Raw genomic sequence first — 26,422 nt, 5'->3', positions numbered from 1 at the left:
ATTATGAATTCGGTTAGGCTATAGGAATCTTTGCTGGGCAAGGTGAACGGGTGGATATCTACGTGATGTTTACTTGTCGAGTTAGTTGCCCAATCCATTCTACCGTTTTCCCTGCTACATATGTAGTGTATGTACCTCTTGCATATGTACAGCTGAATCTGATGGCGGGGTATTTTTCCACTCTCGTTGTTTTTTTCGTTAACGATAACGTCGTAGGCGGGGGTGGGAGCTGGGGGGAGGGGCTCGGATTTCCTCCACTTTCCTTGGTTCTTTGGTTCCTGAACGGGAAGCTGGATGGGGGCGGCAGGGGGTAGCTAGCATATCGCTTACCCCGCACTATAAACAAACATACCTACTAGGATCAACTAGGATTAGCGAGCTTTTTAGGCTTATCGATTAAGCTAATTAATACGGATTACTGACGAATTGCTATCATTCTGGAGCACGAGCCGTCGATATCCATTTCTTATCCGCGATCAACTTTTGTTTGCGCGGTTGTTTGTCGCGTCCCCGTCTTACATGACAGGTTCCTCACATAGTCGTACCGAGGATATGGTGGTGGTGGTAGTGCATTGCCTTTTGAAGATACAGCCAATATGAGGTTCAGATCGGATCTCAAGAACACGCGCACATTCTCGAGTGAGCTTAGCTTGGAACATGTTCGAAATATATGCCCGTTTCTAATTCTTGTCCTAACTATCTAGAATTGGTGGCCGCTCTTTCGTCCCTCGAGAAGATCGCATGGTTGCGTCTTGACGATGATACCGTTCGTTTCACCGTGATCCCGGATACCGGGTCGCAAGTTTGGGCGTTCGTAGACCCTTCTATACTCTAATCTTTGCGCGACCAGAGTCTGACCATACCGTCTTATCTAGCTCGTTTTCTATGGACTTCATCTTCGACAACTATGCCCTCCAATCCGCCGAACCGAACAACACCATCAACCTCGAACTACCTCTTGGACCTCTCCAGCGCGCCCTCAAGTCCGCTCTCAATGGGGTCTCGGCGTCCATCCGCCTGACCAAGAAAGACGGTATACCCGTGCTATCGATGACAATCACCACCACTGCCGCACCGACCAAGGAGCCCCAAGGCGTAGCTCGTCTCGGCGCTATAGGCGCCAACCCCAGCGTCGGGAGCCGAGAAAACTACGACGACGAAGACGGAGTTTTCGCCCACGAACCCCTCGAGACAAACCTGCACCGCGAGCGCGAAAAGATCATCACGCAGGACATCCCCGTGCGAGTCCTACACCCCGACACCGTGGAAACCATCATGCAGCCCAAAGTCCGCGAACCCGACGTGCACATCCAACTGCCCCCTCTCCTCCAGCTCAAAGCCATCTCCGACCGCTTCACCAAACTAGCCCTAGCCTCCCGCGCCTCCACATCCTCCAACCCAGCAGCGTCCGCGCCCTCGTCGTCCTACTCCCCCAAGCTCGAGCTCAGCGCCAACATGCACGGCGGCCTGCGCCTGCGCCTCGACACCGACACCCTCGACGTCGAGAGCCGGTGGTCCGGGCTCGAGAACCCGGAGCTGGACCCCGCGCAGCTGCCGTGCGCGCTGGAGGACCACCCTAGCACGCGGTTCCGCGAGGCGGGGCCGGAGAAGTGGGCGACTGTAAGGGTGGATGGGAAGGACTGGAGTAAGGTGCTTAGCGTGGGACGCTTGGAGGGCCGGGTCATTGCGTGTTTTGCGGATGATCATGCGCTGATTATGTATGTGTATGTGCCGCAGTATGATGATACGGGGGCGGAGGACTCGGTTGTTACGGTGAGTTTTTTTCCCCTTCTTATTGCCTGTCATTGGTGTGCTTGTTTTTGAGGATCGTGGTGTGCTGTGGTGTACTGATGCGTTCTAGTACTATGTGTCTTCGTATAGCATGTGAGTGGGTGAGTGAGTGGTACTCTGCGGGTAGGAGTTTAGGAGTATATGGCGGTGGCGTCTTACTTTTTTTCGAGTGCGGTTGGGGCATTTGAAGGTTCAAAACGGATTTGTAGATAAATAGGTAGTAATGCTGGCTTTGAAGTTTATAAGTTGCTTTAGGTGTGAAATTGCTGGATAGGTGGACTATAGATTACTTGTAGAATGAGACGCAAGTTGATAGACATAAAACTGGTCATCAAGCAACTAGTCTAAAGTGGTTTCATATGTGAGCTTTAAGTTACATTGGTTATAGGAATACGGGATATATCTAGTAGTCTAGATGCTAATTTGATTAACTTGGGTTGGGACTTTTTTTTTATAACTGTGAGATCTACATCTTAAAATCTATAGTTTATAGCTTATACACCCTATAAGATAACGTAGCACAATAGATAGGTACTTTACGCCCTTCATACATCCATCTATAAACCCATGCGCGTCTTATACACGTTCTATATCCCACACTGGCCCTTTCCCCTAGATAAATCCCCTTATATAAATAATACACGCAATCAATCACCTTGCCGGGCGAGCGAATTCTATATAATATCCATCCCCCTTAGCTCAGCCTGCACACTACATAAACTTCTTCCCCCCCTTTCCGGCATTATACCACCTATCTACAACTTAAGAACAAGCCAATTCCGCCCCGCCCCTCCCGTCTTACCTCCCCCATCCCGCATTATCTTCTCCAGCATCCCACGCACGGGGCCCTGCCTCTCGGTTCCCCCAAACCAGCGCTTCGGCCCCGCGTACGCCGCCACAAAGCCGTCCGGCCCGGACACGCAGATCAGATCTGCGCCTGTCTTGGTCTGCGGGGAAGAAGAAGATGATGATGGGTGGTCCCGTGCGCAGGTACAAGGCGAAGAATGTCGTCCGGCGTCGTTGTCGTCGGGAAGGGCTACGAGCTGCGCTGGAGAATGCCATGGACACGACGGGGAGGCGGGGAGGATGGGGGTTGGTGATGAGGAGGAGGAGGAGGAGAAGGAGGAGGAGAAGGAGGAGGAGTCTGTTAGAGCGAGGTGGAGATCCTGTTCTTTGATGAAATGTCTTTCCTCGTCGACGAAGTACGAGATGCGGAAGTGGCCGGGGTGTTTGAGTTGTAGCTCGCGGATCTGGAGCGCGAGGGACGACTCTGCTGGTGTTTGTAAGGCATGCCGATCGGTCTTATTAGATGAACGCTGCTGCTGCTTCTGTTGTTGTTGCCGCCCTAGCGCGTCGGCAGCGTACCGATTCGCCCACAGGATCGAGACGGTAGGTTTATCCTCCCCTAAAGTCGCCGAGCCGTGACCGTCCAGCACCCGCCGCGCAACCTGCAACGCGGGCGCTATCCCCGTGCCCCCGGCAAGAAACACGACTCGTTTGCCGGCATCGCCCAGCCGCCGCGCGACATCGAACCCGAGGTGCGGGCCCCGCAGCCATATCTTGTCGCCTACGCGCAGCTTCGACAGGTACGTCGACATCTCGCCGCCGTCGACCTTGCGGATCAGAAACCGCAATTCCCCCTCCTCCTCCCCTTCTCCATCACCACCGGCAATCGACAGACTCGTCGGAGGCAACGGCGTATAATGCCGCGCGATCTGCAACTGCGGCTGCTTGATCTCGACGGACCAGAGACCGTGGTCCCAGGACCGGCGCAACAACGAAGAAGAAGAACTCTCTTCTCCGTTCTTCCGAGCCGGTGGTGGTGGTTTCTGCTGCTGCTCGGCGCGGACGCTGAGCACGAAGGCTGTGGGCGAGACCTGCTCTTTGGCGGTGATGGTGAAGGGGCTGAAGGAGGTGGTGTTCATGGGGGCGTTCTTGGCAGCGCCGTCTTGGGCGTGTATGCTCTTGAGCACGACTGCCGTGATGATTACGCCGCTGATGCCGGCTAGGTTGAAGAGGATCTGCGCGCGCCATGTTGAGCGTTGTTTTGGGGGCGGCGGCGGTGGTGGTTGCTGCTGCTGCTGCTGCTGCTGCTGTTGGGCTGTTTGCGGCTCGTTTATTGGTGGAGATTGGGGTTCGGTGTTTTTCCCCGGTGGGAGGCTTGAGAAGCGGCGGCTGTGCGGAAAATAAAGAGTCTTGCTTAACTGCCAGCTTCTCGGAACGGCTCGTTGTAGAGGTCTAAGGCGGAAGGCCTGGGACCCCGGGAGCAGGCGCGGTACTGTCCGGCCGACGCATCTTATTGTTGTTGATGAAGGACTCATTTATTCTAACTCATACTGAACCTCTCGAATGTCAGTTTGGTAAGAACACGCTTATAGCTCGTGTTGTAGATACTATCTAGTATAAGCTCGTTGAGTGAGCTGGGTTTATGTAAGTGAGGTGAGGTGTAAGTGTGAAATCCAAGCTATCAAAATTATTTATTGGGTGCCAGCTGGAACACCCTGTTATACCGCACAGTGCCAGCCGTAATGAATCAATGGCACTTGGCTATCATGCAGCTTCAAGCCCGCGAAGTCCTCCTTAATTGAGAACTAAAACAATGTCACTTAATATAAGTATAGGTACTTATTTATTTCCAATCCGGTAGCACGCCTCTCATAGTTTATCTTGTATTGTGAGGCTATGGTCTATGTTCATGAGTTGAGGTTTAATGGCGTAGGTATGTAAAGTATAGTACAAGATCGCGCGTCTATCGAACGAAGCGACATCCCGTCAGTTCCGAATCCCTCTCTATAATCTAATAAGCTCGCTATTCTGGTTGATCCCACCTCTAAAATGGTCTGTGATAATGTTGCCGTTTATAATGGTCTCCTTAATCACGCCTTCTACATGCTTTGGATCTATCCTGCCGTACCAGATTCCGTGGCCGGCAAGCGGGTGCGGATTACCCGCGCTGTTTGTGAGGGTCGGCGGCAGGTAAATAATAACATTTCCGGCAAATTTGTGCCCTCCGATGTGGCTGATCTGGCCTACCCTCGCTGTGCGTGGCGTTTCTGTCCCTGTTGTGCTACCAGGGAGCGGCGGTGCCGATACACTCTCGTCTATCGCCGGCCCGTGAAGGACATCTATTCCTGCCCGGGGCAACTGCTTCTCGAATTCTTCTTGCAGGATGGGCCCGTAGATGCCACATCTCGTATCCCGTTGTCCATGCCCGCAGATCAACACGAGTACATCCTCAACATCGCGCACGCCGTATAGCAACTGCTGATATGCTTCTTTCCGCAATAGCCGGTCCTTATGTATAGGCGATAGTCCCTCATTCATCGGATGGAGCTTCTCCGGTAGTAGATACCCCTTCACTAGAGCTTGTACAGAGTCAAACGATACCCTCGGGAGGAACGGAATGTATTTGAAGCTGGGGACGAGGTAGACAGATGTGGTTTGCACCTCGGGCCGCGTCGAAATGGCGGAGGGGAACGAGGCGTTTACGACGGATATGTTATGGAAAGGCTATAGATTTTCTTGCGTTAGCTAACGTGGCTATTGATATACTATGTAGTATCCAGAGTATTTGGGAACAGTCCTCTAGGGATTAAGCAACCAAACTCACATCGCTGTACATTCCTCCCCGACCGATCAACTCCTTGAGGTCGGCAGCCAAGTTATCGCCGCTGTTATCCTCTTCTATGCGCGACGACCAGTCATCCTTACCGGTACATATCAAGACCTGTTGCGCATAGGATGCTATGAGGCCGTTCAGGTTGCCATCTTTATCGATACCCTTTCCCAACGGCATCGACGGCGTATCAGCACAATCGCACGTCGGTTCCGGGCATTTCGGGACCGTATTCAAACGTCGTCGGGCTGTCGTCTCAAGTGAAATTTGATGACTTATTCGTGATGAGGCGGCGCGCCTCCACCAAATCGCTCTAACTAACGGTCGCAAAGACATGGCAATTGTAAGACAGGTTCGCAACCCGCTTGAGAACTAGGTTAGTATGTTTAGTTGAAGCCATGTCAACAACGTCTAGGATTCTCGGCTTTGCGCATTTTCTAATCTGTGTGCGTGCGGTTCGTTCATTACGTCGACTTGCCGGCTGTACTGTACGTAGCTCCGACTTTTGTAGCTCCGAGAAGTCGGAGTTCCGAACTGGCGGGTCGATAAATTGGAGCAGTAGCGGCGTATTTATTGGTAATCGCATCCTCGGTGCGAATTGGGCAGGTTTAATTGGTTGAAACGGCTTACATGAATGAGGTTAGCAGAAAAGGGGTTACTTTAACAAGTACCTAGGACCTAGGTACTATGCAGTTAAAAAATGCAACTGTTAGGATTTAAGTAATGAGGGTCATTAGGAATAAAAGAATTAACCCAACTCCCGACACCTAACAACAGCAACCTCCCCATTCCTCGGGCACAGAAAAGACTTCTCCGCATCCCAGATAACACATAAAGACAAATTGTCTCTATTGATCCAATCCCCCGGCAGCACGAAAAGCTCCTTAGACTGCTTTATAATAGAATTATCAGATCCAGCAACCATACTACTGACAAGCGTCGTCCCCAGGTACCCAGGATCAGACGGGGCTTTCCAGGCGTAGACCGAAGAGTCTCTGGAGAGAAACGTGAGGTGTCTGTTAGAGTGAAATAGGAGTGGCAGCGCAATCTCTGATGATACCTCTTTGGGGAGTGTGATTGGGGTGATCGTCACCGGGTCGCTCTCCTGATCGTTGCTTGGGGCTGTTGGTGGTATCGATAAGTCGGAGGCCTTCAAATAATGCAATGCCTTCTTCTCCCTTGAGTTATGGTTTTGGGAAGATGTTTGGACTAGCAAGTGCTCTTTATCCTGGGTGACGAGTACTCTGTTCACAATAGCATGGTCCGGGTGGCCTTCCAGGTTGACCACGTAAGACTGTGTATGAGTCAAGTTCCAAGTCATAATATATATTCGCTTTGTCCCAAATCCAACCACTAGCTCCGGGTCTTCCGGGTGCGCAATCCATTCGTATTCAGCTGCGTCGAATTCTACCGATCGAGTTACCGATAGTGTCGAGGTTGAGATCGCGTGGGCTGTGGTGGAAGTGAAGACCAAGACAGCCATCGAATTGGGTTGGAAAAGCAATTGTGTGATCGGGCCTTTCGCCATATTCCTCACTGAAATCTCCGCCTTGGTTTCCGCAGTTGGCTCTGAAGTACCTGCGCCCGGATTTATCAACTTAATACAGATCTTTTTAGCAGAATCGGAGAAGCAAAGGTATCGCCCGTCGTCGCTCCAGCGCATTTTCTCAATACTCGGTGGGCCCTTTAGCGTATGGGTGTCGATAACTTTCTCCCTATGCAAGTCGACGATATAGACTGTTCCAGTCTCCGTACCGTGACTGTATAAGCGTCTGGTTGGTGATACTGCCACTATCGTAATAGCATCGATCCTCCAGGGTGGGCTGGAGTCGGTTAACGAGTTAGGATTCAAACTGTCCGTCTTGCTTCGTATCTTAATGCTATCCGTCTGCTCGGGGAATTTCATTAGTACGGTCGGTTCCCACACGTTTCCATAATTACCCCTGATATCGTAGAAGCGTCGATGATCCGGGCTGAACGCTATCCCTAGGACCGTGTCCTGGGATGTGAGGTGGTATAGTAAATTGAGATCAGACGTGTCATGGACCTTGATAGTTCCGCGTGCGTCGCCGGTAGCAAGAAGGTTGCCATCCCTGCTAATTGCTAGTCTAGCTGCTCCCGTTCGCATCTCAATGATATTACCATCGTGAGGACTCCATTTGAAAAGCACCCCTTCGATGTAAAGACCGAAAAGTTCGAGAGAGTATGGATGCCAGACGGCATCGATAACATCGCCTCTATCCCTCTCGTCGTGAGTTCGCCAGCAATGCCCTAAGTGGACCGGCCCGTCTATTTCCCATGCAGAAAGGGGGTGGCCTCGGTAGGCCACAGCAATCAGAGTCCCGTCCTTACTCATAGCCATATAGCTTGATGAGTTTAGGATGTGGCCTTCGAGCTGTGGTTCTTCCAGATCCGCTACGAGCTGCCAGACCGGAGATTGTTGGTTCAGATCAAGATATCTTATCTGCTTGTCTTCGCTACCAACAAGTAGAGTATTATTATCTTTCGTAAATAGCATACAAAGTGGCCGGGGCCGCGAAGCGATGTTATCAACCGAAAGTTTACAATTTCCAGTTGATGTTTCCCATACTTTGGTTGTCTTGTAACCATAGGTGGCCAGCAGGGTAGCAGTATTGTTAAGCTCCATCCGGTATATACTCTCGCCATGTTCGATGGGAGAGGCTATCATTTCTTCAAATGTCGAGGAGTCGTACACGAACACTTTCTTCCGGGAGGCGAGAATACCAACAAGAGGGCCAGACGCCGCAATGGATGACGCAAAGTTGCCAGGTCCCAGCGATATGCGGGCAAGAAAATCGTCCCAGCTCTCAGTAGATATACCTAGTACCGAAATATTCTTTGCCTCTCGCTTGCCGAAGATTTTATATATTGAAGAATTTCGGGGGCAGAGGGGCGGAATTAGCTTGTATATCGATTCCGGATTTCGTCGCAAATGAGCACCAAACTTCCCTACTAATTTCACAAAGTCTATCGACCAACTTTGAAGAAGTTCCTGTTCTACTATGACTCGTCCTCCATCTCGTTCTGCTGTGTTGTGTTGTTGTAGCATTGAACAATATTTTGACAGATTCCTTGAGGCTTGTATTAGTGTTTGCTGCTGGTTATATGAAGCGAGGACGTGTATCCATGTAAGAACCCAATGGTTAGTTAAGAACTTCTTGAGAATATCGCCAACTTGTTCACTCTCGGGGGATGTTGATATCAAGTGCGACGACCAGTGGCTTGATGCATAATCAACAAATTCCGGCTTCTGATTCTGGTTCACCTTTCCACGGAGGCCAATGGTCATAAGGCACTTCATGCAACTTTTAAACATGCGCTCGTGGGCATCCCTGGAATCAACGTTGAAGGGATGATCGCTATTATCTAGCAAGTACTCGCGCGCAGTTTGATGCATCATCGTAACATTGTCGCTGTTATCAACGACCAGAAACCCACCACATAAGTCTATAATCGACCGTTCAAGGTCTAGTATTTCAGATAGGTCTTCGTCTAGCGCTTGCGATAATTCCGCAACTGTCAATCCGCGAATTGAGCAAGTAACGCACTGAAGAATGGCCAATGCTAAAGCCTTATTAGATGACGATGGATTTTGGGAAATCGACAACGCCATGCGATGATAAACCGCATCCATGCCAACTGGTAGTTCCTGGAGCGCACGCTCAACATCTGCGCGTCTATGGCATAGATTTAACTCGCTAATGGCATGCCGTGCCCACTATAGGAAAATTTTAGTCTCAGGCAAGGGGTAGGTTAAGTCTACTATGAACTTCACTAACGAGGAAATTGTTCTGCGACTTATCCACCACTCGTTTTACTATCGATTCCTTGAAGTTGGGACCGCCAGGCATACTTAGTTCTTGGCGCGCATAACATTGTATATCTTCCAGATGGCCCTCAATATTTATAGATCCCGATTTTAGATACTTTGGGACTTTTTGGAATGCGAATTCAATCTCCGAGGTTCTGCGGCCGACAAGTAAGATGCGAAGCGGAATCGAAGAGGAAGAGACGTCTGATAAGAGTCTGAAGATAGCTCGAGGATCATGGGCCTCATCTAGGCCATCTATTACCCAGTAAAGGGGTTTCCGCTCTTCCATATTAAATAGGATGGACTTAAAGATCCTTTCCCAGATCGTCCTGGAATCTATGGTTTCAAAGTCAATAGCTTCGTCGGTCAGCTCGAGGAGTTTCTGTAGAAAGGCTGGGATGGCCAACGCTGCCTGGTAAGCTATTGAACGTAGTAGTGTACTCAGAGTGCGTTTCTTCTCATCGCCAAACCTTATGAAGAAATATTGACAACAGGCATCTCGCTCTACGAGGTGGTTGACAATGAACGAAGATAACACTGACTTTCCAGTTGCAGCCCCTCCATTCAGCCATAAGATGGACGATGTTTTATCAGGCGCCTGGAGCCATCTGTCAAAATTTTCATCTCGAAGGACCCATTCACAAGTGCCATGTGCCCATTGATCTCGGAAGAAACTGTAATCGACGGTTGGAACTTCTGTAATGGCCAAAAAGGATCTCAGGCCATGCGATTCCTTTTGAATCGACACGGTCGGCTTAGGATTGCTCGCCGATATAGCCTTCCTGAGGAGTGACTTGAGTACATTCCTTACGGCGATGTAGTCGGGGTCGTTGGGACTTCCATATTTGCAAACTCCATGGTGATCGGCATTTAGCGGTTTGGATATCTCTCCAGGATATCCAAGTACAGAAGAATCTTTCTCCACCACCATCTACAATACGTCAGCAGAAGACCGCGTCATAGTTAAGTCGTGCCTACAATTCGTTTAAGCACGACCGAAGTAGGCTGGGTTTCATAGAACGAAACGATATCCAATCGAGGCGCAATGTGACGAAATTGCTCATTAAGCCTCTGCAATGTAAAGGAATTATTCACAAGATCGGATATGTATGGCTTTGAATTTGTAACTATGGTAGCTTGTAAGATCCGGTTCAATGTTTCAGCAAGATACGTCCCTCGATGCGGCGTGGCTAGGAATATGATTGCCGATATAGCCTTGATGATAGATTGGTACTCCGGGTCATTCTGGCCTTGGATATACGCCTTTCATTATAAGCAATGTGGGATATACACATTAGAGAGTATGCTTACCTCCTTAATGATAAGTCCTCCCATACTATGCACAATGAAAACAAGGGGTACCTAGTTTCTGGATTAGGTATGTCTCATGTTAGGTATATGTATCATTTTGGGCCATGCCTACATTTCCCAGATTTAAATCTTCATTTTTATTGTCATTCGCATATTTCAGGTTAAATAGCAGATCCTTAGCAAAGTCTAACACGGAAATACCAATACTTCCGGCTTTAAGGAAGTTGGCATTGTAACCGAAGGTTAGTACTCTAGCTAGACAGATGTCGGACTCAAGGGGCAGAAACTTCGACGGCCAGAATAATTCTGGATCTCTGTTCTTCGACCATGTCCATCTACTAGTTCCGCCGAGCCCATGTATGAATACGATGTCAGCCTTGTGAGCATTTTCAGGGGTATAAACAACAGTGAGACCAAGTGGTCCAGCATCGTTATGACTTCCAAATTGGCTGGTACTGTCAATAGTTTTAATGGGTATTGGCGGATGGAGAGTTCTTGTAAGTTCATCTTGGTCTTCTTTAATAACCGACCCGGAGACACTAGATAGGCTCGGACCGGAGACTTGAGATTCGGACTCCGTTCGATGAAACCGTAGCGGACGACGCTCACTCCGATCTTTCCTTCTAAGATTGGAAAGCCTCCGAAACTGATCAAGTATTACTTTCTGGGTTCTGAAGAATGGGCGTGATAACTGACCATGCCGCAGAGATGCTATTCAATCCTACAAGTCTTGTTGACCCTAGACGCTGGCTATTGTGGGCGTGTTATGGGTTATGAGCGTAAGAAAGCATATACAATAGATAATTAGAGCTAATTTTCGTATTTATTGATTTGATAGATCGTATGCCCCTCTATTAGCTATAACAGGGGTCTTCATGCGTGGCGCAGGTACAGCTTACATGCTATATCTGAAGTGTTGCATTGTGCATCAAGCCAATTAAAGAACAAGTAATACGCCCACATACTAGGTATCCGCCTGGCATACCGTAAAAGCCAGCAAATTGCCTCAGGTTGAAGTTAAACTTTTATGACATCTCTTGTAGGCAGTTAATACCTTCTATGTTCATGTAGAATTTAGAGAAAACACCCCCTCTGTAGAATTGTGTCCAAAGTAGGTGAATCTTTTCTATTGCAAAGGACTTACAAGGCAATATTCATATAGGGGCCATAGTAGTTCTCCTATGCATCTAAGCAATAAATTGCTTGCTAATTCTCAGGTCTATCATAGTCAACACTATGAACTACAGGAATACTTGAAACTGATGTCGTTAATGCATACAGAAAAAAAGATGCTCTAAATATCTAGTTGGCGCCAGTGGGTATTGTAACATGTAGACTTAGAAATTCTAGCGTAATAACAAAGTGGTTTTCATGTCCCCTAGGTCGATCTTACGACAGTTATATCACACCTACCAAGTAGGTACATCACCGCTACATGATTCTACGTTCTTTTAGTTCTGAATAGCCGTATCTAACCTTAGAGGCAATCCGTAGGCTCTCTTTATCAGTTCCTAGTAACATGACTACAACCTAAGTTAAGAGATACATGATACATCACACAGTTAGCACAGTTAGCACCGACCACTTTCAAATATTTTATGTTTGCTCCTGACGAGGGAACATTTTTCAAGGTACTTTCGGTGAAGTAGAATCTCGTAGAAGGAAGGAACGAAGGAAGGAACGATAACTACGGCTTTCCGAGGGTAGCAGCTGCTAATAGCCTGGCCGTAGCAACGGACGGTTGTGGACACCTGAGGAACAAGTACCTGACTCACAGTTAGTTCCTTAGAAAGAACAGTTAGTTCCTTAGAAACTGCCGTGGGGCGGTGAAGTGAGGCCTTTCCGGGCACTATTAAAGAATCGCGTGCCGCCGCCGAAGATAATTTTTTCTTCCTTCCTTTCTCTCTTCAACTCATAACCAAACTACCTACCTAACCTAAACCAGCCTCCATTTAATGGCGCAACACAACTCAATCATCCGATAATAACTTAATAACACTTAATTATTTTATTAACTCCTTTCATCCAACATTAAGGACATATACTTTAATACTTTAACGTCTCTCTACAGTTAAAAGATGTACGCAACACCATTCAGTCAACACTTGGCGGAGCAACCATGTCTGAAGCCAGGAAAAGGGAAAAGAAAAGGTACCGACCAGGCTGGCGTTGCAGCACAACTATCCCTAGGCATCAGGGATGGCAATCATACGGTTTGTGCAAAACGTCTCAGTAACTAAGCCATAATTGCGACCTACCGTCGACAGGGGCGTGGGACACGAGCGTGGCCTGCGGACGGCGGTGGTGTGGTGCCGTGTTGCTAACTATACGTCAACACATCGCCGTCAACACATCGCCGTCAACACATCGCCGTCAACACATCGCCGTCAACACATCGCCGTCAACACATCGCTGATGACGGTGGTGTGGTGCCGTGTTGCTAACTATCCGTCAACACATCGCCGTCAACACATCGCTGATGAATGCGGCTGTGGGAACTACACTATTGGCTACTAAGGCGTACAAAGTACAGGCCGCGAAACCAGGCGGTTGCCCGAAGGCTGCTCTCGCCTCTTTCGAAACTAACAATTATTCTATCCTTTCTATTCCTACACAATCCATATCTTCTACTCCCTCGCCTACTTCTACTTTAACCTAACTACATCAACTCTATCCCTATTTCCACTCCCTACACAAAATCTTCTGCTCCCTCGCCTACTTCTACTCCAACTCCTCCTTCAATTCCTCCTTTAATCTAATCCCGTCAACGCAACGCCATTTCACAACAATGGTTATACACCTTCCAACATGGACATATACCTTCTAACAACATGGACAATAATAATTGCAGCCATCCTTCTTGTCCATGTCCTGGTGGCTACCGACAACAACAGTCTACTAGCCCGCATATTCTACCACATGAGATTGTCGAGGTGTCACCGAGGTCTCCTGATTCCCTCGGACTGGTCTGGATGTTATTTGCCTATATGTGGTGTCACTGCAGTAAGTACTATTTTACTTGAATGTTGTTTATCACCTACCTTTACCACACTGCCTACGCTGCACTATTCCTACTGGCACTACCCTATTCCTACTTCACCCCCTTCCTCCTCCACCCCGCCTTCATACCGCGAGTAACACTCATGACTGTTGCCTGAAATGAATAATATGGTTGCAAACGAGCACATGATGTCACTTAACAGCAACTACCTTCGATAAGTTGACTAAGTACTGACCCCATCTACCACAGGATTCAGTGGCAACCCCACTCCCCTCGAATACGGCAACGGCGATCAGACACTGGTCGGGCGTCATCATGCTCGCGCTCATACTCCAGCTCAAAGTCTACCTATGGTGGCTTCGTGTCGCCCTTATCGCAGAAGAGACGTCCGAAAGGCCCCCCACTCTTCGTGCGGCGCGCCTTATCGGTATTTGTGAGCTAAGCGCTCCGCGTGCTTTTCGCCATCGCCGCGGCCAACAGGCCAAAGATGCACTGGCGGGTGCCGGGTGGCGTGGTTGCGAATATCATTCTACTACCTTTGTTCGAGTTTGTCTTGGTAGCCGCTTTCCTACTATAAGCGATGGACTTTCTTGCGAGGCTGATTTGGTCGGTTCTATGGCTCGCAACTCATAACCTAAGGTCTACTATAACTCGGATTTTGACGAACCTACCAAGCCCCCGGATTCCTACGATAATAACCTAACTTAAGCAAGAGTTTGATACCGAATCTTTCGATGTCGGCTTGGGCACATAATTGTGCACTAGCTCGCATTGGTTTTTCCCATCTAAAGATGGAAGCTTAACGGATGATGAGGGAAATGATCGCAATAGATGGAAAGTCGAGGCGAGAAATACAAAATGTCGAAATCCGAATGATGAAGGGTTGCACTCTAACCTACCAACTCCTACCATGTACCTAATCTACCTAACTAATGTATGTAAAGGAGTCACATCACATGGAACAGCAGTTTTCACCAAATCAAGTCAACACAAAGAGGTGCGCCGAGTTATCAAGACTATCATAATAATAACAACACAAGGATCCTTTCGCGGACGCAGAATCTTCGCACTACGCATACACCAAGTCAAAAGACGGCAACTTCACTGCCATATACTTCCGCTGCCATATCCAGAACAAATCCAAGATCAGAACGGCATCAGGTACTATTCCTAAGGAAATCGCAACCTGGCTTCAAAGTGTCCAGAAAGAATAAACTGTCTACACGGATACTATGGTCTTAATCTGGCTAAGGCTCTTGTTTTTCGTGCAGAAGCATAGCAGGTGTACACTACTTGCTCACATCATCACGAAATGGTTGATTCCCAGAGCCATGATGATATGAAGCTAAACATCTTCGCCCCGTCTCCATATTGTTCAATGGTACGGATATTCGTAGCCCAGTTCATCTTTGCATTATGCGGTATGAGTTAGGTATTTATGTAATGTGGGAAGAGGTAGCAACCTAAGTCACGGCAGTTGGTCCATGTTCCATTTTAGTAGTGGGATAGCATATAAACACAGAAACCTCTACAACCTTAGATAGGTACACACACAATAATACAATAAGCATCATCACGCATCTAAATCTCCTTCACAACAATAATAACAATAATAACGTTACATTCCCCGTGAAACTAATATGCCCCCGCGTCCAACCAGATGTTGTAGGTGTGCCTTGACTATTCGGGCAGGTAGTAAGCGTAACCTATCGCGGCCTGTCCCTCGGTGCGCGCGGATCGACAAATATAGATCGGTACCGCCGATCTTGCATTAACAATGGATGCTGCTCTTATATGTATATGTATATGTATATGTATATAAACACCCGAACCCCTGGATCAGATGAGCTTGACCAAGAAGCTTAAGTGAGCCTCCCCCTCTTCTTCCTTTTCTTCCTAACCCTATCCATTCATTCATTCTTTACCCGTAGGAAGAATACAGATAGCGCGATGAAGCTCTCTACTTTCGCAAGTATCCTCGCCGCGACCGTTCTCGGCACCCCTGTCGCCGCAGCTCCAACTCCAACAGCGGCTTCGGCAGGGTCTGCAGGGTGCGGGAAAGCTCATTTGCTCCCCGGCGTAACGACATATAATAGCCTTACGAGCAGCGGGCGTGGGCGGAACTACTTCATCCACACGCCGGGGAACTACAGCGAGACGACGCCGTATCCGGTCGTGCTCGGCTTCCACGGCTCGAGCAGTATAGGGCTGTTCTTCGAGGTGGATACTGGGTTGAGCTCTGACAGCTTTAGCGCAGATGTATGTGGTTTTTTTTATAACTTCGCGTGTTTATAGAATACGATTACTGACAGAAGAATTGCCTAGAAAATCATGGTCTACCCGAACGGTGTCGGCGTAAGTCGCTAACACCCCATGCTCCAATGAACTGCCGTGTCTAACAGTACCCTAGGGCGCCTGGGCTGGCGCAAACTACTCCGAGGTCTCGGTGGAAGAGGACTTGCAGTTTGTCTCGGACCTGCTAGATGATGTCCGGGATTCGTACTGCGTAGACGACAGCCGGATCTACGCCACGGGGTGCGGCCCCTTCCTTTCCCCCAATCTAACGATCCCGCATCTCTTACTTAACACAACACAAATACTAACAAAAAGAAAAAACCAGCATGTCCATCGGCGGCGGCTTCGTCAACACCATCGCGTGCAGCGACGTAGGGGGGCAATTCGCCGCCTTCGCGCCGGCCTCGGGGTCGTACTACACGGACAACGACGCTACGCACGGGGCCTGCACGCCGGCGCGGAGCCCGCTGCCTGTGCTCGAGGTGCACGGCGGCGCGGACGGCAGCGTGCGCTACGACGGGGGAGACGGCGAGGGCGGCGAGGAGCCGAGTATTCCGACCTGGCTCGGGTGGTGGGCGCAGCGGAACGGGTGCGACGACGGCGCGAAGCTGGTCGAGGATAGCTTTGGTGGCGACGTGCATCATACTACTTGGAACAACTGCGGGGGCGAGGAGGGCGTGTTGCAGCATTGGAAGGTCGATGATATGGGTAAGTCTAACCTATTTTTTTTCTTTTCCTGTCCTTTGGATTTTACACGTGTGGTGTCTACTCGCTTGTATTCTGATACCTCCTGCAGGACACTGCTGGGCGTCGACCGAGATCAACTTCTCGCAGGTGGCGGCGGGACAGGGGCCGACGCATATCCAGGCGTCGCAGATAATCATGGAGTTCTTCGATAAGTTCACCAAGCCGTGAAGAGAGTAGATGCGCCCGTGTGGTATTTTTGGGGGGATGGAGTAATATTCGTATATATATATAGGGTACATAGGTAGGTAGCTGGCTGTATACTATTAGCTGTAAATACCGCTCCCGTCGTGTATATAATAATATATGTCGTGTTAAAGATCGGGTACCTACCTAACCTACCTAACATATATTCCAGGGCCTTTGTATTGCTTTACGATTGGATTTGTTTTCATATTCGTATAAATTAAGCCGACGAAGAAACACAACCCTTCCATTACCACTACCCCTGACCGGCACAGTCATACCGGCCACGTCCACGCTCTCCGGCTCGCCTTCACGAGGTTGCATATCCGGCCAATCTCTCCATATCTCGACTTCTTCTGCGTCGCTATTGCGTTCACGCGCCATCTGCACCACGCGGACAGCCTGCGCCAAGTCGCCCACCTCAAGGACCACAAACCGCGGCCGGAGTATCTCTGCGACATCCAGAATCCTAGCGTAGAACACGTCTTCGGGCAGGACAGTCGCATATGACGGGTTATCCGCCAACGGCTCCGGGACTAGAGCGAGACGGGGTTCGTGGTTGCGCACCGAACGTTCCGTGTCGCGGTCGAACCCCTCTCGTGATATATACGGCGGGTTGGAGACGAGTATATCTACGGCGCCTCTCTCCGAGTGCAGTAGTCTGCCTCGTGGGTTATCAGTAAGAGAAAAGCTCACTTGCTCGAGGATCGGCGCGAGCCAGTCCGCAGAGAAGATATCCGTCTCCTCGAACGAGATAGCGTCGGCATTTTGTTGCTGGAGCAAGCCGCGCTCTACATTATACGCGAGGTTCTCCTTCGCCAGCGAGACGGCCCTAGGTTCGATATCGAGCCCCTGGACACGTATCTTCGGAAACTTGCGGAATAAGAGGGAATGCAATAGCAGCGCGATGCAACCGGAACCTGTACACAGATCGAGAATCCTCAGATGCGCATGTATCCCCTCCCCCTTCATATGCCTATTCACTTTCCAGGCCCTGCGCATAAGCTTAGCGAGATGCGTAGTCCAAGCCTCCGTCTCGGGGCGCGGGATCAAGACCCCGGGACGGCACTTAATATCGATATGGCGGCCGAAGGGCTGGGTGCCCAGGATATACTGGAGCGGATACCCGCGGCCCCTGAGGCGGCATAGACGGCGGAGCAGGGCATTCCTGCTCTTCTCGTCGTTGCCTTTAGCCTCTGCGATGCTCTGGAACTGCGGCGCGAGGGTGCAAGACCACACGTGCTCGCGGATCCAGCGCAGCTCGTTGTGCGCCGAGTTCAGGGTTTTGCAAGTGGGGAGCAGAGCGGCCAGGAGCGGCGTGTTGGCGTGTAAGCGCCGGATGGCCGGCGGTGAGAGCCGTGGCATTTGAACTATAGGGAAGTAAGATATGTGAATAAGATATGTGATGGAAGGATGTATTACGAAATTATCTTTTGGTGGTGGTAAGCCAATCTGGCTGTATAAGCCCTGTGTTACTACTAGATGAGACGGACTTTGAAGGCAAATTTATGCCAAAAAAAAGGAAAAGAAAAAAACCACTCCAGCATTCGGCTCTACGAACATATAAAAGCTCGAAAAGCAAAGTATAAATATGCGCCAGGCTTGGCCGTGATGTGGTGTACCTACCTAAGTTAGTGGTTTGTCTCGATGGTTTCTCTAGGAATTAACTATGCAGTCCCACTTTAATAGAATTGAGCACGCCTATTGGTTAACGATTAATGTGTCTATACGTATACGCCAGCTTCAGCACCCCTTATTCTTGATAGGGGGTCGATTACAACCAAAACGAATATATATTGTAGAGGTTCATCGGCCAGAAGTGCTCCATATGTTACTCCTCTCTATTATATACATTCATCTATCTTTAGTAGTTATACACGTCTAGCCAAGCATTGAGCTGGGTATCTAATCAAGCATGTACTCCTTTATCCCCTTTATCTACACCTTTTTCTTTGGAATAACATAATTGACGACCGCGCCGCCTCTGACGGGGAACACCTTGCTCGCCTTCCTGATGTCGAGATCGCCAACGAGCTTAGCCTGCGCCTCCGGTGACTTGAGGATCTCCTCTGTAACCCAGTCGCGGAATTCATCACCACCATCTGCGATCTCTGCTGGCTTCGTTGGTATATCCACCACGCACCGCACCCTACCGTTTACCTGGACGGCGCAAGAAACGTGGCTTCGTCCTAGAAGCTGTATCGATCCGTCTAGGGTAGGCCAACTGCGTTCACCCTTGGCGAATATGCTTCGGCTGTTGGGCGCAAGGATGCTCCGGCACTCCTCAGCAAATGCAGGCGTGATGGGCGCCATCATCTGTATAAGCCGCCGTGTAGCTTCGCGCTTGATTATATCCGAAGCTAGCTGCTTTTCGACGAGTACATTTGTGAGGCCCATCAGGCTTGATACCGTAGTATTTAAGGGGTAGACCTTTTCCAGCGCATTGGTAACGGATGCAATAGTGTTCTGCGTCGTACGCCACACCTCCACATCAGCAGCCCATTGCGCTGATTCCTTTTCGTTCATCTTTTGTATTTCATCTACGGAGCGGTTGAAATAAGCTTTCCCATCGAAGTTAGTACTGGATATTGACTCAAATTCCCCTGATTTTCGAATGCCCTGGACAAAGTCGTATACTCGACGCAACCAGCGCGTGACGCCAGAAATCTTATCTTCGTCCCAGTTCAAAACCTCTCCAACGGGTGCTTGGAAGAGGATGTGAGCTCTTGTAGCGTCAGATCCATATTTGGAAATAAAGGAGGTCGGCTCTACACCGTTGTGTTTGGACTTGGACATCTTCTCGAACGATACTGTCGCGGTCTTTCCTGACGCCACTACTTTCGGCTCAGAAGGATTTGATAGGTCTACTTCGTCTGGCTTCAAGAAGCGCCCGCTTTCAGGGTCCGTGTACGTCTTGCCATGTACCATGCCTTGGGTGATGAGTCGCTTAAAAGGTTCTCCTGAGAAGTCTAGTGGCGAATTAAGATGTCCACCTTCTTTATTAGTGACGCCCATTTCGGGATACAAAATACTCATAACTGCCTTATACACAAATCTAGCGTAGAGGAGGTGGAGAATCGCATGCTCGACTCCGCCAATGTAGATATCTACTGGGAGGTGGCTTTTTGCCGCGGCTTCGGACACCGGGACCTCTGAATTGTTGGGGTCTGCAAACCTCATGTAGTACCAGCTAGAATCCACAAACGTGTCCATCGTGTCGGTATCTCGCTTGGCTGGGCCGTGACACTTTGGACACGAGGTGTTAACCCAATCGGCGGCGGACTCGAGAGGGTTACCGGGACGGCCACTTTCCCAGTGATGATCGACTTTGGGAAGGGTGACTGGAAGTTGATCTTCGGGGACAGGCTGCGGGCCGCACGTATTGCAGTGGATGAAAGGAATTGGAGTCCCCCAATACCTCTGCCTGCTAATTAACCAGTCCCTGATTTTCCATTTGGTGTTACTTTCTGCGAGATTGGATGCAGCTTTGATCTGAGAGACGATATCCTTCGCTGCAGCGCTAGAGGGCGTTGCGCAGTAAGAACCAGTAATAGGGGTCAAGAATCCTGCCTCTAAGTAAGGCCCATTCTTGAGGGTAGAGATAGATCCGTCTGAGTCGGGCGAGACAGCATATTTTAGTGGCTCTTCAGGGCGATGCCTTCTCCAAAATGCAAAATCTCTTGCGTCGTGGGCTGGGACTCCCATAATTGCTCCGGTTTCATAATCTCCTCTGACGTAAGGAGCAACATATACCGGAAGAGGTTTGAGATTTTCTTCTGGAACGTCCTTGAGGGAGGAAAGTGGGCTTATTGCATTTAGTTGTGATATCTGGTAACCTTCTGTGGTATCAGGGGGAAGATCCTTTACGCGCTCTATAAACTCCCGAAGTTCTGGATCATCTTGTGCTAACCTTTGTACGATAGGCGAATGTGGGGAGAGAGCGAGGAACTGGGCTGCGAATATAGTTTCTGGTCTTGTTGTGTATATCTTTACCTTGTGAGACTCGGGTCTTCCGTCCTCGGTATTGGCGAGGAACTCGTAGTAAGCACCCTCTGTGCGTCCTAGCCAATTTTTCTGCATAGTCAAGACTCTCTCGGGCCAGGCATCATCCTCGCCAAGCTTCTTAAGATCTCGTAGCAACGATTCCTTGAATTTGGTAATATGGAAGAACCACTGCTCAAGCTCGCGCTGCTCGATCTTTGCGCCCGATCTCCATGATCGACCATCTGAGTCGACCTGTTCGTTTGCCAACACGGTCTTATCAACAGGGTCCCAGTTCACAGTCGCTTTCCGCTGACTCACAAAGCCGTGCTTATGAAGGAGAAGGAATATTTTCTGCGTGTGCTTGTAGAATTCCGGGTCACATGTTGCAAATTCCTACGTGGTTATTAATATTCGGTGCCCTGATATTATCATGGTATATCTGAACGAACCCGTGACCAATCGAAGCTCGCATTCATCGACTCGAGCTGCTCTTTCATACGAGCAATGTTGTCCCTCGTCCAGACAGCGGGGTCAATGCCGCGTTCAATTGCTGCATTTTCAGCAGGTAACCCGAAGGCATCCCAGCCCATTGGAAGAAGAACATCACGGCCTTGTAACATGTAGAATCGTGCTACTACATCGGCTATGGTGTAAACACGAAGATGGCCGAGATGTAAGTTGCCTGAGGGATACGGGAACATAGAAAGTATGTACATATGGTTGCTGGTGGACTGAGAATTATCACGCTTTAAAGCAGTATCACCACCTGTTTCACCACGAAGCTGGCCACCCTCTCCGGGGCGCTCGCCGCGCCTCGAAGCTTGACGCCATTTCCGGTCTAAAGCAGGTAAGTCGAGCTGTGCCGTAGCATACGTCCGGCGAAGAATGCATGATCGAGAACTTGAAGACCATACGGTTTTAAGCTTCAAGTATGGTCCCGACCGACCTGCAATATTTCTTACAACGGAATACATCGGGTAGCTCGCATGGCCGCTGCCCTGCGAGAACGAGCCTGCTGGCTGAAGATAATGATATAACGAATTTTGTGAGCTTGACGAATAGCTTCAGGCTTCTACCTGTTATTCATTATTCAAAACAATCCAAGGTTGTTATCTTATCAACATGCCTCGTAATTGGCACTTTCTCCGTTTGTTACATAGGTAATAATACGTTTATGTGCCCATCCATCTCTTTCACACGATAAGTGCATCTTTATAGAACTATCCGATCATTCGAAACCTTTAAAATAAAATATAAGAGACATCATGAATTGTGAAGAGCTTTACCCAGACATAAGCTTTAGATAAAGACGAACTTGGCTTTAATTCCATTGGTAAATATTGGCCTATTCTTATCAGCACATACCAGCTACTTAAGGAATCTAGAGATGTTATCATAGTTCAATCACCTAGGAACAATATGGTAGTAAGTTTTAACAATTTGTCTGTATTATTAAGAAGTAGGTAACAAAACTAAACTTTTGCAATTGTAAACATTAAATGACGACTATCTGTATATATTTAGGTAGGTACCTAACTTAATTAAACGGCTTCTCCCAGGTCGGACTTACCATCTAAGGGATGAAGTAGATCTTCCTCAATGTGTCCCCCTGTTTCTTATAGCATTTACCATACTCATCCAGTCACCATCATCATTATCACTCCATTCAATTTCGTCATCGATTAAAAAGGGGTTCGGAGAGTCAACATCCTCTACTTCAGAGTCTTCGTCATCGCTTGAATCGGGGTACAGAGGGTCAACATCTTCTACATCAAAGTCTTCCTCATCCGAAGTATCAGGAAAGTCGTTAAACAACTGTTGAAGATCTTGCTGGACTGCATGTATATCATGGAAAACCATCTCTGAAACCCGCGCAAGCTTAAAGTTGTCTTCAGAGTCCCAGTCAGGGTAGAGCTCGTCAAACCTCATGAGGTGCGAAGAGATCGCCGAATTTCTAGTCCATGCGCGACCAAGTTTCTTGATCCAACCTTTTGCGGTTACGCGGCCTAGGGGAATGCTTTGGACCTGTCTATCAGCAGTCCCCGAATCGGCATCGTCGCCAAAGGGGGAAGTACCTTCTGATTTTAACAGGCGGACAAGCTTCGTTATTTGAAAGAGAATCACTTTGTGAATCTCATTAGCCTCTTCTGATTGCTCCGAAAAATTAACCTCGCGGCCTACGAGAGAGCTGACAAGTGCTACTACCCCAGGGTTGACATCCGGGGCATCTGTGCTGCCGGAGAGGATGGTGACAAAAGAGCTGCGCGAAGAGTTACTAGAAGATGATTCGCCAGAGTGGCTCTCGGTGTTGCTGTTAAGAGACATATTGGAGACCGGTTATAAAGGTAGATTAGTATTATTTTATTAGGTGTATTTTCTGAGATTGTTGTCCGAAGTTGTATTATGTGTATCTTCTAAGTTTGTTGTTCGAAGCTGTGATTAGTCTCATTTGAATGCATCCTGATGGGCGTATATATAGGGATATAAGTATTCAACGACAATGCAAACATGCTTGTTATATTCAACCATGACAATCATATGGTTTAGCTACAAACCTTTTTGCGAAGGTGAACAAGTCTATTCACCCCTATCTTCAAACAAAGACAACGTTAGGGTGTTTGTTTGATGATAAGAGCTTGTGTACATACATATATGCACCTAAGCAATGAAACTATATGTACCTATCGTATATCGATATTAGGTAATCACTGGGTAAGGTAACCATCATGCGCCAAGGATTATGTCCGGTACTTGAATTATTACTTGGTCCCGCACAGACCTCCCTATCATTGCTTGACTTGAATAAGGGGAAGGAGCTGTGGGGGGGCGTGTGGAAGATCCAGAAACAACCCATCGCAATCTCATTGTTCCATCTTCCGTAGTCATTTGGTTTATTCAGCCCTTTCAGCCTTTTCCTCCTTCTACATAGACTCCTACAATAACCTGTCCAGTCTATTTTCCTGGCTTGGGCTTTTCAAGATAATCATAGAAACTCTTGTTTCAATATTAGCATTGCATCTTCTTAATTCCAAGTCTTAATACAGATATTCTTGGCTATTTGAAGGTCTGACATCACAAGCTCTTGACGCCACGAATTTCCTCCGTACGTGCGCGACCACTTATAACCGACCATGATTCCTCTTCGACGACATAGAAAATAGACAATAGCCGAACTCACTATCTTTTGCCGGTACCGACATAACCTCAGCTAGCTGCGATGCCAGCTCAATATTCGTCCGCCCTCCACCCAGGCGCTCGGGATTCCCTCGAACTAGCCTCGTTAGCATCCTCCAGTCGCGGTCCCGATACCTACTCGGACACAGACTCTAGAGCGTCGCTATCCTCCTCGCGGAAACTTTCGCTCGAGCAAGACGACCCGTTAGATTACAATAATCCCGCGAGCCGTTCCGATTTGAGATCCGGTCACGGAAGAACGTACTCGGTCAATTCCAACTTCGACTACGCCGCGAATCTCTTCCCTCTCTCCTCATCTACCGCTCCTGGTTATGCCCCCTTAGGCGCGCCTACGTCAGCCGCTCAGCGCCATGGTGGGCTGGGCGGACCCTCGCTAGAAAAACACAAAACGCTGACGTACTTGAACGGGTTGGGTTTAATTGTAGGCTTAGTGATTGGGTCGGGGATCTTTTCGTCTCCAAGCCAGGTCAATGTAAATGTTGGCTCGCCTGGCGCATCCCTGATCGTATGGGTGATATCAGGCGTCCTCGCCTGGACGGGCGCGGCGAGTTATGCAGAATTGGGGGGCGCCATTCCTCTCAACGGAGGCGCGCAAGCTTATTTATCCAAAATAATGGGTGAATTGGCTGGTTTTCTCTTCACGTGGGTAGCAGTCCTCGTTCTCAAGCCCGGTAGTGCCGCTATAATCGCCATCATCATGGGCGAGTACCTCGTGCGCGCCGTGATTGGAGCAGAAGCAGAAACGGTAAACCCCTGGATCAACAAGAGTGTTGGCCTTGCCGGATTGTTCGTCGTGACGTTCTTGAATTGCATATCGACCAAGCTTGGAACCCGCGTAAACGACACGCTTATGTTCCTAAAATTCATTGCCTTGATAGGCGTTACTATTTGTGGGATCGTGGTGGCCCTTACTGGGTTTTCCACTTCTGGCAAAGCTAACGTGGATTGGAAGAATCACGCGTGGTTTGAAGGTACGAGCACGGACGCGACCCATTGGGCTGTTGCCTTGTATGCCGGACTGTGGGCTTATGACGGCTGGGATAATGTGAGTCTTCACCTCGGAGATGAGAAGAGTCCTGGCAGTTCAGTATAGCTAACTATCGCAACATAGACGAACTACGTAGTTGGCGAGTTTCGAAACCCCTCGAGGGATCTCCCGCGTGTAATTCACACGGCGATGCCTCTTATTATCATTTGCTATCTGCTCGCCAACTTTTCATATTTTCTCGTTTTACCTCTAGATGTTCTCAACTCCACTAATACTGTTGCCGTTATGTTCGGCAACAAAGTATTTGGCCCCATCGGCGCACTTATCTTTGCACTGATCGTTAGCGCCTCTTGCTTCGGCGCTCTCAACTCATCTACGTTTACTAGCAGCCGGCTTGTTTATGCCGCTGCTAAGGAGGGTTACGTCCCGGCCATCATTAGCCGTGTGGGTATAGGTTCTCGGGAACCCGGCATGGCAACTACGAGGACGAGGAATTGGTTTTCTAAACGACTACACAATATGATCGGCGATGAAGAAACGGGGCTTTTCTTTACGCCGTTGTACGCGTTAGCGCTGAACGGCACTTTGACGGCTATATATGTGATCGTTGGTGAATTTGGGGAACTCGTTACGTTTTATGGGGTAGCAGGATACTCGTTCTATTTCCTCACCGTTCTGGGATTGATCATCCTAAGGGTGAAGGAGCCGCAGCTGGAGCGGCCATACAAGACGTGGATTACGACTCCCATAATATTCTGCTGCGTAAGCTTGTTCTTACTCAGCCGCGCGATATTTGCTCAGCCGTTGAAGACGCTCATCGTCATTACGTTTGTCCTATCTGGGATTCCGGTATTTTTTTGGAGGATACAGGGTCGGGACCAGGTCTCCAAGCGGGAGACTAGCTCCGGCAATGCAGCGACGGGATGGAAGTTCTGGAAACGATGGCGGAAATGAGCTATGACTAAACATTAACATCCTAACTGCTTAGGAGGAGCGTTTTTTATGAAAGTTTCAGCAATTGGACATAGCGAGCATTTTGAATGAGCACCAAGGGCCACTGGAGTACATGGTGTCATACATACCAGTTTGTAGACTCGAGTTGGTGGTATCAGTAAATAGCGTATATTGCATAGTCGCGTGCATTATAGTGTAATATGAATGAGCCAATAGAAATAATGACACAAGCAACTGCTTTAGTGGGCTATGAAGAATAAATAATCTAGTTTGGATTTTAATCTAGAGCTACATTTTATTCTAAGTCCGTAGAATAGGCGATGAAAAGCATGAGGATAGGTAGGCATCAACTAAGCTGTAATGCTTCTACGAGCTGTCTTATCGTCTTCATGCGTCTTAATGGTGGTTGCCACTCAGACAGCCATCTAAGCTCCTTCCTGAACCTCTCGTCTTCAGCGGCTGGATCACGGCCCTCAAAAAGCTAGGGCCAACCTTCACAGGCCAACTCGACGTCGTCGTGTAGTT

At 48.8% G+C, this 26,422-nt stretch overlaps 9 protein-coding genes across 9 annotated transcripts; 4 read left to right on the top strand and 5 right to left on the bottom strand.

Moving 5' to 3' along the window:
- The first annotated feature begins 453 nt into the window (after nt 1–453).
- F5Y00DRAFT_230166 (Hus1-like protein) lies at nt 454–2,187 on the top strand. The gene is made up of 4 exons (XM_048006870.1): nt 454–639; nt 705–810; nt 876–1,773; nt 1,862–2,187. Exons 1-4 carry the CDS (start codon nt 597–599, stop codon nt 1,886–1,888), a joined length of 1,074 nt encoding a protein of 357 aa, XP_047867520.1. The 5' UTR covers nt 454–596; the 3' UTR covers nt 1,889–2,187.
- A 48-nt stretch (nt 2,188–2,235) lies between these two features.
- F5Y00DRAFT_230163 (uncharacterized protein) lies at nt 2,236–4,312 on the bottom strand. The gene has a single exon (XM_048006869.1). The coding sequence runs from the start codon at nt 4,110–4,112 to the stop codon at nt 2,547–2,549; it is 1,566 nt and encodes a 521-aa protein (XP_047867519.1). The 5' UTR covers nt 4,113–4,312; the 3' UTR covers nt 2,236–2,546.
- Nucleotides 4,313–4,397: 85 nt separating this feature from the next.
- F5Y00DRAFT_230162 (FMI1 protein) lies at nt 4,398–6,090 on the bottom strand. The gene is made up of 2 exons (XM_048006868.1): nt 5,402–6,090; nt 4,398–5,301 (listed from the first exon to the last, which is right to left on the bottom strand). Exons 1-2 carry the CDS (start codon nt 5,741–5,743, stop codon nt 4,582–4,584), a joined length of 1,062 nt encoding a protein of 353 aa, XP_047867518.1. The 5' UTR covers nt 5,744–6,090; the 3' UTR covers nt 4,398–4,581.
- Nucleotides 6,091–6,100: 10 nt separating this feature from the next.
- On the bottom strand, nt 6,101–11,366 carry F5Y00DRAFT_230157 (uncharacterized protein). Its single transcript, XM_048006867.1, has 6 exons — nt 11,247–11,366; nt 10,663–11,196; nt 10,551–10,601; nt 10,218–10,502; nt 9,208–10,170; nt 6,101–9,146 (listed from the first exon to the last, which is right to left on the bottom strand). The coding sequence occupies exons 1-6, from the start codon at nt 11,247–11,249 to the stop codon at nt 6,156–6,158; spliced, it is 4,827 nt and encodes a 1,608-aa protein (XP_047867517.1). The 5' UTR covers nt 11,250–11,366; the 3' UTR covers nt 6,101–6,155.
- Nucleotides 11,367–13,358: 1,992 nt separating this feature from the next.
- Nucleotides 13,359–14,184, top strand: F5Y00DRAFT_259590 (uncharacterized protein; the record flags this gene model as incomplete). The annotated part of the gene is made up of 2 exons (XM_048010905.1): nt 13,359–13,553; nt 13,801–14,184. 2 exons carry the CDS (start codon nt 13,359–13,361, stop codon nt 14,182–14,184), a joined length of 579 nt encoding a protein of 192 aa, XP_047867516.1.
- Nucleotides 14,185–15,128: 944 nt separating this feature from the next.
- On the top strand, nt 15,129–16,847 carry F5Y00DRAFT_267746 (carbohydrate esterase family 1 protein). Its single transcript, XM_048012120.1, has 5 exons — nt 15,129–15,810; nt 15,877–15,906; nt 15,962–16,086; nt 16,172–16,554; nt 16,643–16,847. Exons 1-5 carry the CDS (start codon nt 15,502–15,504, stop codon nt 16,759–16,761), a joined length of 966 nt encoding a protein of 321 aa, XP_047867515.1. The 5' UTR covers nt 15,129–15,501; the 3' UTR covers nt 16,762–16,847.
- Nucleotides 16,338–18,399, bottom strand: F5Y00DRAFT_230151 (S-adenosyl-L-methionine-dependent methyltransferase). The gene is made up of 3 exons (XM_048006866.1): nt 18,199–18,399; nt 16,643–18,146; nt 16,338–16,554 (listed from the first exon to the last, which is right to left on the bottom strand). The coding sequence occupies exon 2, from the start codon at nt 18,139–18,141 to the stop codon at nt 16,933–16,935; it is 1,209 nt and encodes a 402-aa protein (XP_047867514.1). The 5' UTR covers nt 18,142–18,146; nt 18,199–18,399; the 3' UTR covers nt 16,338–16,554; nt 16,643–16,932.
- A 151-nt stretch (nt 18,400–18,550) lies between these two features.
- On the bottom strand, nt 18,551–21,818 carry F5Y00DRAFT_230149 (leucyl-tRNA synthetase). The gene is made up of 2 exons (XM_048006865.1): nt 21,210–21,818; nt 18,551–21,153 (listed from the first exon to the last, which is right to left on the bottom strand). The coding sequence occupies exons 1-2, from the start codon at nt 21,732–21,734 to the stop codon at nt 18,715–18,717; spliced, it is 2,964 nt and encodes a 987-aa protein (XP_047867513.1). The 5' UTR covers nt 21,735–21,818; the 3' UTR covers nt 18,551–18,714.
- A 1,801-nt stretch (nt 21,819–23,619) lies between these two features.
- F5Y00DRAFT_230147 (amino acid permease-domain-containing protein) lies at nt 23,620–26,137 on the top strand. The gene is made up of 2 exons (XM_048006864.1): nt 23,620–25,000; nt 25,067–26,137. Exons 1-2 carry the CDS (start codon nt 23,978–23,980, stop codon nt 25,895–25,897), a joined length of 1,854 nt encoding a protein of 617 aa, XP_047867512.1. The 5' UTR covers nt 23,620–23,977; the 3' UTR covers nt 25,898–26,137.
- The last annotated feature ends 285 nt before the right edge of the window (nt 26,138–26,422 follow it).

The sequence above is a fragment of the Daldinia vernicosa genome, assembly GCF_022497035.1.
Source record: "Daldinia vernicosa strain CBS 139.73 unplaced genomic scaffold F5Y00scaffold_10, whole genome shotgun sequence".
NCBI lineage: Eukaryota > Fungi > Ascomycota > Sordariomycetes > Xylariales > Hypoxylaceae > Daldinia > Daldinia vernicosa.
This window is presented reverse-complemented; position numbering and strand designations above follow the sequence as displayed.